Below are 14,114 nucleotides of genomic sequence, written 5' to 3' on the forward strand. Positions count from 1 at the left end.
AAGGGGACGGTCCCGCCCCACGGCCCCCCCGCGGGGCTCCCACCCCGGCCCTCGGCGGGACCCCCGGGCTCGGCCACTCCGCGGGGGCTTCGGCCTCCTCCAGCCCAACCCCACAGTTTTGGAGTGGGGGGGCGTGGGGTGGGACCCCCCGAGATGGTTCAAAGGCGGTGGGGGTGGGACCCCTGGGTATCTGGGTGCCCCACCCTGGGGGTCTCTTCACCTTGGGGGGTCCCTGCAGCCCCTGACTCCCGGATTCCCCGCACTGGGGGTCACTGCACCCCAGAGGCCCCGTACATCCCCTCAGGAGGGGTCTCCACAGCCCCCAACTATCACATCCCCACCCCGGCTGGCCCCTGCATCCCCAAACCCCCGGATCCTCCCTCGGGGGGTCCTTGTACCCCCGCGCCCTCCACTCTGGGGGGTCCCCGCATCCCCAGACCCTCTCCGTGGGGGGGTCCCTGTATCCAAGCAGCCCCCAACCTGGTGGTCCCCAAGCCCCCAGACCCCCGGATCCCCCCTCGGGGAGGGTCCCTGTACCCTCAAATTCCCCACCTTGGAGAATTCCCGCACCTCCAGACCCCCGGACCCCCCCCCCCCCGCATCCTCCGGTCCCGCCGGAGCCCCGGGCGGGGCGGGACGGCTGCGGGCCCGGCCCTGGGGGCGGGTCGGTGCCGGGGGCCGGGCCCGGAGCCGCCCCGCCCGCAGCCACAGCCCGGGGATACCGGGGGTACCGGCGGGTCCGGGGGTACCGGGGAAGCGGCGGAGGAGCCGCCCAGAGCCGCCGCCATGGACCGAGCCGCGGGCAGGAGGAAACAGGACGGCGATTACGGTACCGGGCATCCGCCCCGCGCCCGCCCGGGGCTCCCCCAAATCCCCGCGTTCGGGCACCGCAGTCCCAGGCAGCCCCCGGGGCTGCGACCCCCGGGGCTGGGAACTCCCAGATTTTGGGCACCCTCAGCGTTTTGGGGACCCCTCGACTCGGGGCCCTGCGGGTTTAGGGACCCATGGGCATGGGGAGCCCCAGGTGTGGGGACCCGCAGCGGTTTTAGACCCGCGGCTTGGGGATCCCCCGGGGTAAGAACCCCCCAGGTTCGAGGACACCCAGGTTCAGGGACCCCCGCGTTGGGGACCCCGCGCTGGGGACCCCCGCGTTGGGGACCCCCTGTCCAGCCCCGGGACGCTCCCAAGGGGGCTGCAGGGGCGGGGGTCTCGAGTGTTTTGGGGGGCTCCTGGGGAGGCTCCGGGCTGTGTCGGGGGGTCGGGGTCGGGCCGGGGCCGCTGCCCCCGCCGGGGGGTCCCGGGAGGTGTGGGGGTGTCCCCGGTCCTCGGCACGGGAGGGAGGGACACGGGAGGGGGCGCCGGGACCCCTTCCCGGGGACCCGCGGCCCCCGGAGCCCCCAAGCCGCGGGGCCGGGGCGGGACCCTCCGCGTCCCCCCGTTTTCCCGGGGCGGGGGCTCCCCTCGGCCCGGCCTTTGTTCCCTTCGCGCGGGGGGGGGACCCGCAGCCCTGACATCACCGGCGGCCTATGGGCGCCGGGATCCCGCCGCTGCTGCCGGTGATTTATTTACCCAAACGGAACCGGGGCGGGGATGGCACCGGCGTCACCGGGCGGGAGCGGGGGGGGTGGAAGGGGCACCGCCCGCCAGCCCTTTCCCGGCTGGAACAGGACATTTCCCGCCCGTTCCCAACCTTTGGACTCGGTTTGGCCGGGCCGGACCGCGCCCCGGTGCTTCTCGGTACCGGAGCCGGAGCTCCTCGGTGCCCCCCGGGACCGGAGTTCCCCCGAGTTCCCTCCGGTGCCGGAGCCCGTTGCCCCCATTGCCACCCGGAGACGGAGCCGGTTCTCCCCGGTGCCCCACGGTGCCGGAGCCCGCTGCCCCCGGTTCCCCGCGGTGTCCTCCGGTGCACCGCGGAGCCGGTGCTCTCCGGGGCGGGGTTCGGACTACGTTCGTGCCCCGGAGGGCGGATTTCGGGGGAGGGCTTGATTTTTGGGGAGGCGGGGTCATCTCAGCCCAGCCCAGCCCGGCCCAGCCCGGCCCGGTGCGGACGGGGACGGGGACGGCGTCGGGTCCGGGCGCTCGGCGGGATGGGGGGCCACGGGGACAACTACTACGGCAAACACGGTAACGGGGTTGGGGGGCTCGGGGGCACTTTTGGGGGTTCGGAAGCGTGGCGGGGGCTCGGGGGGAACCTTTGGGGTTCGCCCGGGCTCGGGGGCCCCGTCCGGGGCTCCCCGCGAGTCGGGGGCAGCGCCCGCCGCGGGTTGGGGGCACTTTTGGGGGTTTCCTGCGGGTCGGGGCCCCGCGGTGCGGCGCAGAAGGAGTCGAGCGGCCGCGGGGAAAGGCGGAAAAACAAACCCGAAATGGGCGGAAAACGGGGCAGTAAAAGGCGAAGCAAAGCGAAAGCAAAAGCGGCCGCGCCCCGGACGAGAGGGCGCCGCAGTTTTGGGGGGCTGGGGAGGGGTGCCCGGTTTTGGGGGTCGGGCTGAGGGGGCCGCGGTTTTGGGGCCGCCCTCCCCGGCAGCCGCAGAACCGGCCCGACGGCCGCGGTCGGAGCCAGCGGCGGGACAAACCGGCTCCGGCGGTTCTGGGGCGTCACCGCGGCGCCGGCACCGCCGGGATCGGCTGCCCGGGGGTCCCGGGATGGCTCCCGGTTCTGACCCGCCCCCTCCACCGGCCGCTGTTTAGGGGGGTTTGGAGAAGAGGGATCGGCGCCCGGGAGGGGGAGAGAACTCCAGAACGCCCCAAAATATCCCAAAGGAGACGCGTCCCCCCAAAAAGGACATGTCCCTGCCGCGGGGCTGCTCCGAGCCCCACCAAAATCCACCCCAAATCCCCGCCCCCCCCCTGCCCTGGGCCGCTCCCACGCTGGCTCAATTCCCACCCTAAAAATAAAGCGGAGCAGCGGGACGGCGCCGGGAGGCCGCGGCGGGGGCCGGGGCTGCTCCGGGGCTCCCCGGGACCTCCCGGTGACCCCCCGGTGATCCCCCCACCCCGGTATCGCCGCCCCCAGCCCCGCTCTGCCCCCGCAGCTCTTTGGTGCTTCCGTGGGATTTCGGGTCCCTCCTGGCATCACTCCGGGACATTTTTGGGCAGAGCCACCGGTGGAAAGGAGTTTTCCAAGGGAGTCGTTGTTCCCAGGCTCGGGAGGTGGTTCCGCAGCAGGGAATGGGCATCTGGAGATGTTTTTTCCTCCCGATTCTGCTCATCCCGAGGATTTCGTTGGAAGCGTTCGGCTTCCTCCGCTCTGCTCGCTGCGTGCTGTGGGGCGAAGAGGATGAGGAGTGCCTTCCTCCCATCCCAGCCATCCTCCATTCTCACTCCTCTTCCTCTCCGCAGGAACGCCACAGAAGTATGACCCGACTTTCAAAGGTCCGATCTATGACAGGTGAGCAGAGCCCCCCAGGGTCCCCAGGGTCCCCAAATCCATTGTCCCAAATCCATGGTTCCCAAATTCCTGTCCCCGCTGGCAGGGGCTGCACTGACATCATCTGCTGCATCCTGCTCGTGGTGGCCATCGTGGGCTACGTGGTGGTCGGCATTGTGGGTACGTCCCAGGGCTCAGGGGGGTCTTGCTCGTCTGAAGGGGCCGGGCGGGGCCCTGTGGGGTCTGGGGGCTGCGGGGGGGGGCTGACCACAGCGTCATCATCCTGTGCCCCCCAGCCTGGACCCATGGGGACCCCCGGAAGGTGATCCACCCCACGGACAGCCGCGGGCAGTTCTGCGGGCAGCAGGGGACCCCCAACGAGTGAGTGTTGGACGCGCCGCCGGAGAGACCCCAAATTCCTCGGGGGGTGTGGCGGGGGTTTCCCCAAACTGGGCGGTTTTGGTTTGTTTTGCAGGAAAAAACCTTTCCTTTTTTACTTTGACATCGTCAAGTGCGCGAGCCCGCTGGTGCTGCTGGAATTCCAGTGCCCGACCACGCAGGTACGGCCTGGCCCCTCCGGCCCGCGGTGTTCCCCGGCTTCCCCATGGAATGCCGGCCGTCACCTGCAGCCCCCCGGTGTCCCCCTCCCCTCCAGATCTGCGTCAGCAAATGCCCTGACCGGTACATGACGTACATGACTGCCTACGGAAACCCCACCTCGCTGGAATATTACCGGGATTTCTGCACCCCCGAGTTCGGGAACTTGCAGAAGGTGGGTTGTGGGGTCGGCCTTCCCGTGCCGTGGGGTGATTCCTGCCCAGAGCGCTGACGTCCGGCTCGTTGTCCCCACCCAGGGTCCCATCGAGGTGCTGAAGGACAAGGAGTGTCCGGCCATGCTCATTCCCAGCACCCCACGTACGTCCACAATTAGCGAGGAGCTCGTTAGCGACTTGCTGGCTTCCATCGGGATTTTTCGGAGGCTGTTTGGGGGTTCTGGGGGTCCCGTGGGGTTTGGGAATCAGGGGAGGGGCTTTGGGCCAGTTTTCCTGGCTGAGCCGCCCCCTCCTCTGTCTCTCCAGTGGCACGGAGGTGCTTCCCGGCCATCCAGGCCAAGAAGGGCGTCATCATGGTGGGCAACGAGACCACCTACGACGATGGCCGCGGGCACCGCAGGAACGTCACTGAGCTGCTGGAAGGGGCCAAGTGAGTCCCGGACCAATGCCCCTCGTTAAGAGCTGCCTCCTTAGCGTTGCTTTAGAAATCCTGCACCAAAACGTCAGGAACAGGAGCAGAGGGCAGGAAAGGAGGCGCAGTGAGGGCAGCTCCAGGGAATTTGCCGTGCGGAATTGTTGAATTTTCTTGTTTTCGGGGTCTACCCCGGCTCCCTCTCCATCGGCGTTTCCCATCTCCTTGCAGAAAAGCCAACGTGGTGCTGGAGACCCGGCAGCTGGCCATGAAGATCTTCGAGGATTACACGGTGTCCTGGTACTGGATCATCATGTGAGCACGGGGCAGAACTCAGGGATTCCCAGTATCTTACCATTCCCGTCCTGGATTTCCCCCAGTTTCCATCATCAAAGCACGAGCAGTGACATCGCTCCCGTCCCGCTCACGCTCCGTCTGCACCGTGGTTCCCGCGCCTGGGGGATGCCGGGGCACGTTGGGAGGGTGGTGACATGTGGGTGTCTTCCTCCTGCAGAGGCCTCGTCATCGCTATGGTGGCCAGCCTGATCTTCATCGTGCTGCTGCGCTTCCTGGCCGGGATCATGGTCTGGGTGATGATCGTGATGGTGATCCTGGTGCTGGGATATGGTGAGCAAGGGCTGGGAGCCTCTCCCTGGCTTTTCCCCGTTTCCCTCTCCCTATTTCCAGTGTGATTTGCCCTGCAGAAGCTCACACGCCGCATCCTTCTGGGCATCTCCTCCCTGGCCAGCATCCGTGCAGAAAGGACGGATTTTCTGCTTTTTGCCACAGGAATCTTCCACTGTTACATGGAATACGCCAAGCTGAAAGGGGAAGCGGGGTCGGACGTGTCCCTGACAGACCTGGGCTTCCAGACCGACCTCCGTGTCTACCTCCACCTGCGGCAGACGTGGCTGGCGTTCCGTGAGTGCCCGTTCTCCTCTGGAATTGGGGTGGGACCTGGGACAGGGCATGGGAAGGGGGGTCACAGTGGGTTTTGGGGCAGCTCCCATGTGAAGGAGGGACTTTGCTGGGTGCCCAGCCATGGGGCGGTGCTGGACGTTCCCGGGAGGAGCGTTCCGTGCCGTGGGGGATTCCCAGGGAAGGCGAAGGTGGCCTCACGCTGCCTGGGGCTCCCCTTCTCCTGCCAGTGATCATCCTGTGCGTGCTGGAGCTGGTGATCGTGCTGCTGCTCATCTTCCTGCGCAAGAGGATCCTCATCGCCATTGCGCTCATCAAGGAGGCCAGCAGGTCTGGCTGTCCCCGTCCCCACAGCCGCTGTCACCCATCGCTCCAGCGTTTAACTGGGGTTTTGCCAGGGTTTAACCAGGGTTTAACTGGGGTTTGACCATCTTCTCGCAGGGCCATCGGTCACGTCATGTCGTCGCTGCTGTTCCCCTTGTGCACCTTCTTCCTGCTGTGCCTCTGCATCGCCTACTGGGCCAGCACTGCAGTGTATCCTTTCCTCTTCCTCTTTGTTCTCCCTGCATCCTTGTTCCCCAGAAGTCCAAGGTCTCCCCAGGCATGGAATACAATCTGCTTGCAGATCCACCTTAAATATCTGAGGTTTAACCCAAAGGAAACCCTGGGGAGGAAGAGCGGCGGTAGGAACCTGGGGAGAGTGGAGCAGACCCTGGTTTGGATTTGGGATTGGGTTTGGAGAACGGCCTCTCCTTAACGGTGACCCGCAGCTTCCTGTCTACCTCCAACGAGGCTGTTTACAAGGTGTTCAATGAGTCCGCGTGCCCGTTCTCTGGGCAGACCTGCAAGCCCGAGGTGAGGACCTTGGGAAACTCAAAACCTGCCAGAGACAAGAATCTTTATTGCCTGAGAAATTCCTGGAGTCCTCTTCCCAGTGGAATTCCACCTTTCTGAGCTGGGGTGCATTGGACCGTTCATTCCTTTTGAGCTGTCGCTGCCCTGAGCTGAGTTTGGTCCGAGCTTCTGGACAATTGAATGGGATAATGAGGTCTGTGACCATGGGGGTCACTCTGGCTTGACTGGCGGTGTCCTGTGTTCTCTCCAGACCTTCAACACCAGCAACGTCACCAAGCTGTGCCCTGATGCCCAGTGCCTCTTCGCATTCTACGGCGGCGAGACTGCCTATCACAAGTACCTCATCGTGCTCCAGTTCTTCAACGTCTTCATGTTCTTCTGGCTCGCCAACTTTGTCATCGCGCTGGGCCAGGTGACGCTGGCGGGCGCCTTTGCCTCCTACTACTGGGCCTTCAAGAAGCCCGACGACATGCCGGCCTTCCCGCTCTTCTCCGCCTTTGGCCGCGCGCTCCGGTGCGTCCATCCCCACGAGGGTGGCCGGGAGCTCCGGGAGGTTGTGCCCTTCTAACCAGGGCGGTCCATCCCTAGGTACCACACCGGCTCGCTGGCCTTCGGCTCGCTAGTCCTGGCCATCGTCCAGGTCATCAGGGTCACACTGGAGTACCTGGACCACCGGCTGAAAGGTACCACGGCTGGGGTGGGAATGGGGAGATGAGTGGGGTTGGCTGTTGCCGCATCCCTCGGTGCCAGAACTCAGGGCTAAAGTCCAGGGGAATCGCTCCGGTATTTCAGGAGAGAATCAGGATTTTCCTTTTAGAATCCCATAGCTGCCTGTTTCTCCAAGAAAGAAAATAATTCCTCCCTGGGAGGCAGTGAGGATGGAATTCCCAGTGGAGCTGTGGCTACCCCATCCCTGGGAGTGTCCAGACCAGGCTGGACGGGGCTTGGAGCAACCTGGGACAGTGGAAGGTGCCCCTGCCCATGGTGGGGGATGGAACGGGATGATCTGCGAGGCCCGTTCCAACCCAAGCCATTCCATGATTCTGTGAAGTGTTTCCCGGGGCAGGAGCCAAGAGGCGTGCCGTGGCTGCGGGCTCAGCCAGCCCACGCCGGTGCCAGGGAGTTCTGTGCCGTGCAGCCGTTCATCGGGAAATGTCAACAGCACGTGGGGGCGTGGGAAGAGCAGTCTGGGCCCCAGCGGGGCTGAGAACAGGGCCTGGGGGGACGCTGTGGCAACAAGGTCTCACCAGGGACCTTGGAGTTGCTGCTGGAAGATCCGGCCCCTCTGGCTTTTGCACTGACCCCTTTCCCTGTGCCCTCCAGCTGCCGAGAACAAGTTTGCCAAGTTCCTCCTGAGCTGCCTCAAGTGCTGCTTCTGGTGCCTGGAAAAGTTCATCAAGTTCCTCAACAGGAACGCCTACATCATGGTGAGAGTCGCCCAAAACCAATGCTCTCGAAGGGCTGGGGCTGCCGTGGGGATGGCTCGGAGATTTCCCTGGGAATTGTGTCTCCCAATGCCATGGGAACACGGAGCTTTGCGGTGTTTTCCAGCTGTTTGGCTGGAAAACCTTGCCCTCAGCCATATCCTGGTGGCTTTGGGGAGGACCCTGTGTGGGTGGAGGTGTTCAGCTCCGGGTCCCCGCGATGCCTGACCCGGCAGTGGATGAGGAAGCGCTTCCAGGGTGGCATTTGCACCCTCCCCTGGGTGGTGGACTCAGTGCAGCCCCGTTTCTCTCTCCTCTGCCCGGTTTTTCCATTCCAGATCGCCATCTATGGCACCAACTTCTGCACCTCGGCCCGGAACGCTTTCTTCCTGCTGATGAGGAACATCATCCGGTGAGATCCTGGGGGAATCACCCCAGACCAGGCTTCCCGTTCCCGGGCTCCTGTTTGCCTCGGCTTCTTCTGTCGGAACTCGGGGCGGGGAGTGGATGCGGAGGCTCATCCCTCTCTTGTCTCCAGGGTGGCCGTGTTAGATAAAGTGACGGATTTCCTCTTCTTCCTTGGGAAGCTCCTCATCGTGGGAAGCGTGGGTAAGTGCTGGGTTCTGGAAGTTTCTCCTCGGGGCATCCGGCTGCCGCCATTGGTTGTGCTGTACCAAAAGCTCCGCTCAAGTCACCCCTCCCGTGAAGCTGCTCCTTTCCATCCCCTTTTCCATCTGCCCACCCATCCCAGAGCCATGTCCATCCCTTGCTTTCCCAGGAATCCTCGCCTTCTTCTTCTTCACCCAGCGGATAAAGCTGGTCCAGGACACGGCGCCATCGCTGAATTACTACTGGGTCCCGATTCTGGTGAGCTGCCCTCTCTCTTTGGGGTGACTTTGGAAGGAGAGGACAGAGCTGCCCCACACAAACCCCTCCCCACACCCGGCGCCTCAAGGACCTTCTTTGTCGGGGGTGTTTTCCCGGTCGCCGGTGCAATGAGCCCTTTGTTGGTTGCTGCTGGCGCAGCGCCCGCCTGTGCTGCCCACTTTGGCCTCCGTCCAGCGGTGCCTGAGGCCTTTTGTCCCCACTCGGGCTGCTCCAAACAGTCCTGCCCTGTTCACTTCTCCTCCCTCCCCTGGGGAATGTGGGATTCAGCACTTTCCTTCTCCTCCTGCTGCTCCTGGCCGGGGCTCCGGGCTTTCTGCCAGCCATGGCATCGGTGCGCGGTGTCTCTTCCAGACAGTGATCGTGGGCTCCTACCTCATTGCCCACGGGTTCTTCAGCGTGTACGGCATGTGCGTGGACACCCTCTTCCTCTGCTTCTGTGAGTATCAGCAAAAACCCCCTCTCCCATCAGGCTGACCCCCAGAGTGTCCAGTTTGGGGGTTTGCTCCCAATCCTGGGGTTCCTCTGTGTGGCTTTCTCTCGCTTTTTCCTTTCCTGGCTCCTTGCCTGCGTTCTCACCTGCTCTCCCCCGCCTGCTCCAGCGGAGACCCTCAGCCTGTCCGTGGGCTCGTGCATCTCTCCCTCTGTTTTGGTGCTTTGGGCTCGGTGGAATTAACCACAACTAACCTCAATTTCCCTTTTTTTTCCTCCCTATTTTCCTTCTTTTCTACCCCTTCCATGTCTCTGGTCACACATTCTCCATCCTCCACCTCCGCCCTGTCTCTCCCTGGCTCTTCCTCTGCTTTTTGCTCTTCCCCTTCACGGCTGCTTCTTCCCGGGGCTGGAAAAGGTGAAGATCTGGAGAGAAATGATGGATCTCCGGAGAGGCCTTACTACATGTCCCCCGAGCTCAGCGAGATCCTGCTGAAGGGGCACCTAGAACCTTCCAAAAGCACCGATAGCCAAGGCTAGGGCCCGGCGCTGGGCAGAGGCCGCAGGACCCTCCCAGCCCCCTGACCCCAGCAGCGACTCCCACGGTGCCGCTCTGTCCCCTGGAAGTCCTTCGAGGGTGGTGGGTGCCGACCCTCAGCGCCCGGTGGTGTCCAGTGTACCTTCCTACCCAAAAATCTGTGTTCCTGCTTCGAGAGAACTCACCCGGAGTCAGTTGGGGGTCCCGGTAGTGCCCAGCAAGGAGCGCGGTGCCTGGAGATCATCGTGGTTTTGACGCAGAGATCTTTGTTCTGGAGGGAGAGCTGGCATGGCTGGCACGAGGGATCCCACGTGGAGGGACAGCGTTTGTGGGATGGGCCGAGTGGGTTCCACGGCCCTAAATTGGTCTCTGGGCATTTCCTCTGAGTCTGCTCCAGCTGAGAGCAGCAAAACTTTCCTTGCCCCTTTCCTCACCTTTTTCCTTGTCCTTTTCTCACCTCTTTCCTGGTAATTTCCTCACCCCTTTCCTCTCCCTGTCTCTATGCAAACCACAAAATTCTGGAGGATTCCGGGTGAGGTTGCAGAGCTTTGGCTTCACACCCACTGCTTTAGCCCAGCTTGTCCCTGTCCCCTGTCCCAGCCATACTCCAGGGCAGGAGGCATCACCGGTGGCCACTGGGACTCGAGGGTTTCACTCCAGGCACAGGGGCTTGGAATTTCTCCTCCAGATAGCCCAGAAATGACCAAGATTTAAAAAAAACCAGCTCTTGTGGCTCAGCCATGGCTCCCAGCCAGACCCTCCCAGGACAAAGCCACGGTGTTGACACTCCCATTTCCATCCCAAAAGGATCCAAATCCCTCTCCAAACACCCCCTCGGCGCTTCGAGCCTGAGGCTTTGTGGCTTTGTTTGGTTTTGGGGTGGTGTTCTTCCACGGCTGGGATTTTCCGACTGCTTGGCACATCAGGAATGCTCCTCTTGTCGAGGGTGTTGGGCAAATCCCGAGGGGAATCCCGAGCTGTTGGGAAGAGCTGAGGGGTCCCCCTCCCCTCAGCTCTGTTCAACTCCCCCCCCCCGAGAAACAAAACACCCAAATTTCTGCTTTCTTCTCAATCCCCATGGGCCATTCTGTGACAGAGGGAGAAACCCCCGTTCCACGATGAGCGCAGAGACTTGATTTAATCTGGGATCCTTGTTAGAGGGTCCCAGGAGCCTCCGTCACACCGACCCCTGTATCTGCCCCCGCCACGGGGCCGGGGATTTCTCTTTGCAGTGGAAGACCTGGAGCGCAACGACGGCTCTGCGGAAAAGCCCTACTTCATGTCCCAGAACCTGAGGAAGCTGCTCAAGAAGACCAACAAAGGCCAGCCCGATGCGTAGTGCCGCGCCCGGAGACCGCCCGGCGCCGCCTGTCCCTTGTAGAATTCGCTTCTATGGACCTTGGACCACCCCTCCTCCGCCCCGGCAGCGTGGGGGGACCGGTAAAACGCGGACTGTTGATGATTCGGCCTTAAATCCTCGCGTTGGTGATGGTGACGAGCTTGTCACCACTAATGAGCCGCAGGGCCCCGTGCCAGTCCCACTCCTGGGCTGTGACAGGGCCAAAATCCCAATTCCTGGGGGTCAGCGGCTCCAAAGTGAGTTGAACCGGATTTGATCCCAGTAAATCCTTCTGCGGCCAGTGTTTCCTCAGCGCCCGGGGGGATCCGGGTGGATGTGGGCACAGAGGGGACGCGCGAATGAGCCGGGAGGTTCAGGCAGCTCCTCCTGGGGTGTTTTCACTGTGGCCCCCCTTAATACTGAATTAGGGTTGTTCATTCCTGCCCGGAGAGCTGGAACCGCTTCCCATCCCTTGCTGCCCTTTGGCAACACCCAAGGGCCCTGCTTTGGGCCCTAATTAATGAATTATTTTAGGAATAAGCTAATTACTGCTTCTGTAGCCACTGCAGGGGTGAAGGTGGAGGGGAACGAGGGGGCCACAAGCAGAATTCGGGGCTTGAGGCTCTGTCCAGTTCTTGCACCTCTTGAGGACTGGCAGCTTCTGCAGATTCCTCCCCAAAATCTGCATCCGGTCCCCAAAACTTGTCAGTTTAGGGCAAACCCTTCCCCAGCTTCCCAGACGCTTCACCTGCATAAGGGGTTTTGGGACACCCCCCTCTGGAGCACGCGGAGGGGCCGAGGATGGGCCTGGGGGGGTTTTGGGTTCATTCCGGGTGATTTTAGCAAAGCCAGTGGCAGCCAGCACCTCACAGCTCCAGGCAGGAGGGCAAAGAGGGATTTTTTTTTTGAGCTGAGAAGGGGGTCAATTAACTCTAAAATATAACTGAGTAACTTAAAACCCAAAATGTAACAGAGTTAACCCTTCTTGAGACCCAGTGGAGCGACAGGAGCAGAGCCACTGCCAGCGGCTGGGCGTTTTTGGGGCTCATTTGTTAAAAAAGGACTTAAAGAAACGCTCTGAGGCTTTGGGGGACAATTCCCAGCTCCCAGAGGCTGGGGAGGGGTCCCACCTTTCCCCCTCCCAGTGGTCACCTGGCTCTGGGAACTGGTGCTGAGGGATCCCTTTGGCTGCTTTTTATCCCTGTTCCCCTGCCACCTTTAGGTTTTGTATCATCCAGGGGATGTTTCTATGGAATTATTCAATGCTTTGGGGGCTTTTGTATATTTTGCTTTCCCAGGATGTTTTCAGTTGTTGTTATTTGGAGCTTTTACAGTGAATTTTTGGGGGCAGGTTTTGGTTTCTCTGACACCGCCGGGCAGAGCTTCCCTAGCTGGAATCAAACACTGTCATTTCCCTAATTTTTTTTTTTTAATTCCCTAAATTTTCCCTTTCCCCCCTCGTTTTTCAGTACGGCTGATCAGTGGACAGAGGAGTGGAAGGGAAAATTGAAGCCATAAAAATGAAGGAAAAGGTGAAACTAGAAAGGTGAAGGGAAAGAGAAAAATGAAGGGAAAAGTAAAAACAAAGCTAAAAAAGTAAGAGTAAAGCTCAAAAGATTAGGTGAAATGAAGCTAAAAAGAGCAAATCCTCTCTATTTGGGATAAGTGGGAATAATTCAGGGAATAATGACCAGACCCTGTTCTACTTACAGCCATTCCGGCACCTCCAGCGCGTGTCCTGCAGCTCCTGATGCTGGTTCTGAATTAATTCAGTTTTTCCCCTCCCTGTGCAGGTTTCGGGGTGGTTTTGGTTTAATTTCTGCTCAGAATGTTTGTGTTGGGGGCGAATTCCCGCGCACTCCTCGATTTTCAGCTGTTTTCCTCCTAAATCCTGACCCTTTGGGTGTGGGAATGCCAGGGAAAGCAGCAGAGGAGTGGCAGGAACTGGGTTTATTTGCTCAAAAAGGCAAAAAACAGCAGGAATTTGGAAGGCTGGAAGGAAAAGTGGTGAAGGAGAGAAGAAATTTGGGAAAATGTGTTCTTGGGGAAGCCGGGCTGGCTCGGCTGCCTCTCAGCAACATGGGATTTGAGGAGAATTAAGGGGTTTTATTCCCAATAAGCCCAAGCGGCTTTTTAGAGGTGAAAACTTACTGTGATGGGGAGCAGTGAGGGAAATATTCCTGTAAATTAGGCTTTTTTTGGGAAAACTCAGAGTGAGGGCAGCTGTCTGGGGGAGTTTGGTGTCCAGAAAAGCTTCACTCCAAGACTGGGTTCCTTCTTCCAGGCAAAGCTCTATGTTCAAGGCATTAAATTATGGAATTTAGGAATAACGGCGCTTTTTTCCCTGTCTAGAACTGCGGCTTCTGTCCCGACAAACCGGATTGTTCTGTGGGCAAAGGAAAAAAACCCAAATCCTAAAAAATGCTAAAACCTTGCAGGGCTGATGTTTTACACAAAAATGCTCGTTTTTCATGTGTTTCTGAGGCATTAACGGTGCTGTGACGCTCCGGAGTCTCTGTGCGCTTCCGTCGGCGTCAGCGTCCTGACCAACAATAAAAAAGTGCCTGTTTGGACCTTGTTCTGTCGTGTCCTTCCCTCTGACATCACAGGGCTCTGACATCAATTCTGCTGCATTTCACCCCAAAACAGCCCTTCCGGCACTCGCTCAGCTGTTTTCATACTCAGGGGGTCACTGATTTTGGGGAGTTTTGGCTGAATATGAGGAATTTTCCAACAATCCCTGAGCCGCAGAGGCTCCGGGAGGGGATTTTAAGGAGCAAAGTGCTCCTTCAGACACTTATTTAATGTCATTTCCCTGGTCATCAAAAGCAAAAGGTGTTTCTGTGGTCAAATGCCTCCAAAAATGCATCTTTGAGGTTGTTCCCCTCAAAAATTTAATGGTTTTGAGGTCAAGCCACTGAAAAAAAGCCATTTTTGAGGTCAAACCCCTTCAGTAAAGGTGGTTTTGAGGTCAAACCCCCTCAAAATAAAGCGGGTTTGAGGTCAACCACCTCCAAAAAAGGTAATTTTGAGGATGTTCCCCTCGTAGAAAGGCGATTTTGAAACCAAACCCCTCCAAAAAAGGCACTTTGAGGTCAAACCTTTTCATTCCTTGTCAGAGAAGGATCTTCCCGGTGGAACCGTGGCTGGGCTCAGGTGCTTCGGGGGGTC

General features: G+C 60.4%; 1 protein-coding gene across 4 annotated transcripts; it reads left to right on the plus strand.

Annotated features, from left to right (window-relative positions):
* Nucleotides 1-699: 699 nt before the first annotated feature.
* SLC44A2 (solute carrier family 44 member 2 (CTL2 blood group)) lies at nucleotides 700-13,516 on the plus strand. 4 transcript variants are annotated; one of them, XM_068997873.1, is made up of 22 exons: nucleotides 700-829; nucleotides 3,340-3,388; nucleotides 3,474-3,547; nucleotides 3,664-3,748; nucleotides 3,843-3,927; nucleotides 4,023-4,139; nucleotides 4,222-4,282; nucleotides 4,447-4,570; nucleotides 4,784-4,867; nucleotides 5,067-5,179; nucleotides 5,342-5,473; nucleotides 5,701-5,800; nucleotides 5,912-6,004; nucleotides 6,241-6,325; nucleotides 6,576-6,838; nucleotides 6,914-7,008; nucleotides 7,649-7,752; nucleotides 8,088-8,161; nucleotides 8,288-8,358; nucleotides 8,528-8,616; nucleotides 8,989-9,073; nucleotides 9,485-10,830. In XM_068997873.1, the coding sequence occupies exons 1-22, from the start codon at nucleotides 787-789 to the stop codon at nucleotides 9,604-9,606; spliced, it is 2,148 nt and encodes a 715-aa protein (XP_068853974.1). In that variant the 5' UTR covers nucleotides 700-786; the 3' UTR covers nucleotides 9,607-10,830. The 4 variants fall into 4 exon arrangements, with proteins under 4 accessions (XP_068853974.1, XP_068853976.1, XP_068853975.1 ...); XM_068997875.1 differs by lacking the exon at nucleotides 9,485-10,830 and adding an exon at nucleotides 10,837-13,516 and having other exon boundaries at nucleotides 702-829; XM_068997874.1 differs by lacking the exon at nucleotides 700-829 and adding an exon at nucleotides 2,014-2,124.
* Nucleotides 13,517-14,114: the final 598 nt, after the last annotated feature.

This window comes from Aphelocoma coerulescens, chromosome 30 (genome assembly GCF_041296385.1).
Source record: "Aphelocoma coerulescens isolate FSJ_1873_10779 chromosome 30, UR_Acoe_1.0, whole genome shotgun sequence".
Classification (NCBI taxonomy): Eukaryota; Metazoa; Chordata; class Aves; order Passeriformes; family Corvidae; genus Aphelocoma; species Aphelocoma coerulescens.

What these genes read in the sequence shown, in the direction of transcription:
- SLC44A2 (XM_068997873.1), top strand. Translation starts at nt 787, where the DNA reads ATGGACCGAGCCGCGGGCAGGAGGAAACAGGACGGCGATTACG. An exon ending in TACTGGGCCAGCACTGCAGT is followed by an intron (nt 6,005 to 6,240) that starts GTATCCTTTCCT and finishes GGTGACCCGCAG; the next exon opens with CTTCCTGTCTACCTCCAACG. An exon ending in GCCTTTGGCCGCGCGCTCCG is followed by an intron (nt 6,839 to 6,913) that starts GTGCGTCCATCC and finishes GTCCATCCCTAG; the next exon opens with GTACCACACCGGCTCGCTGG.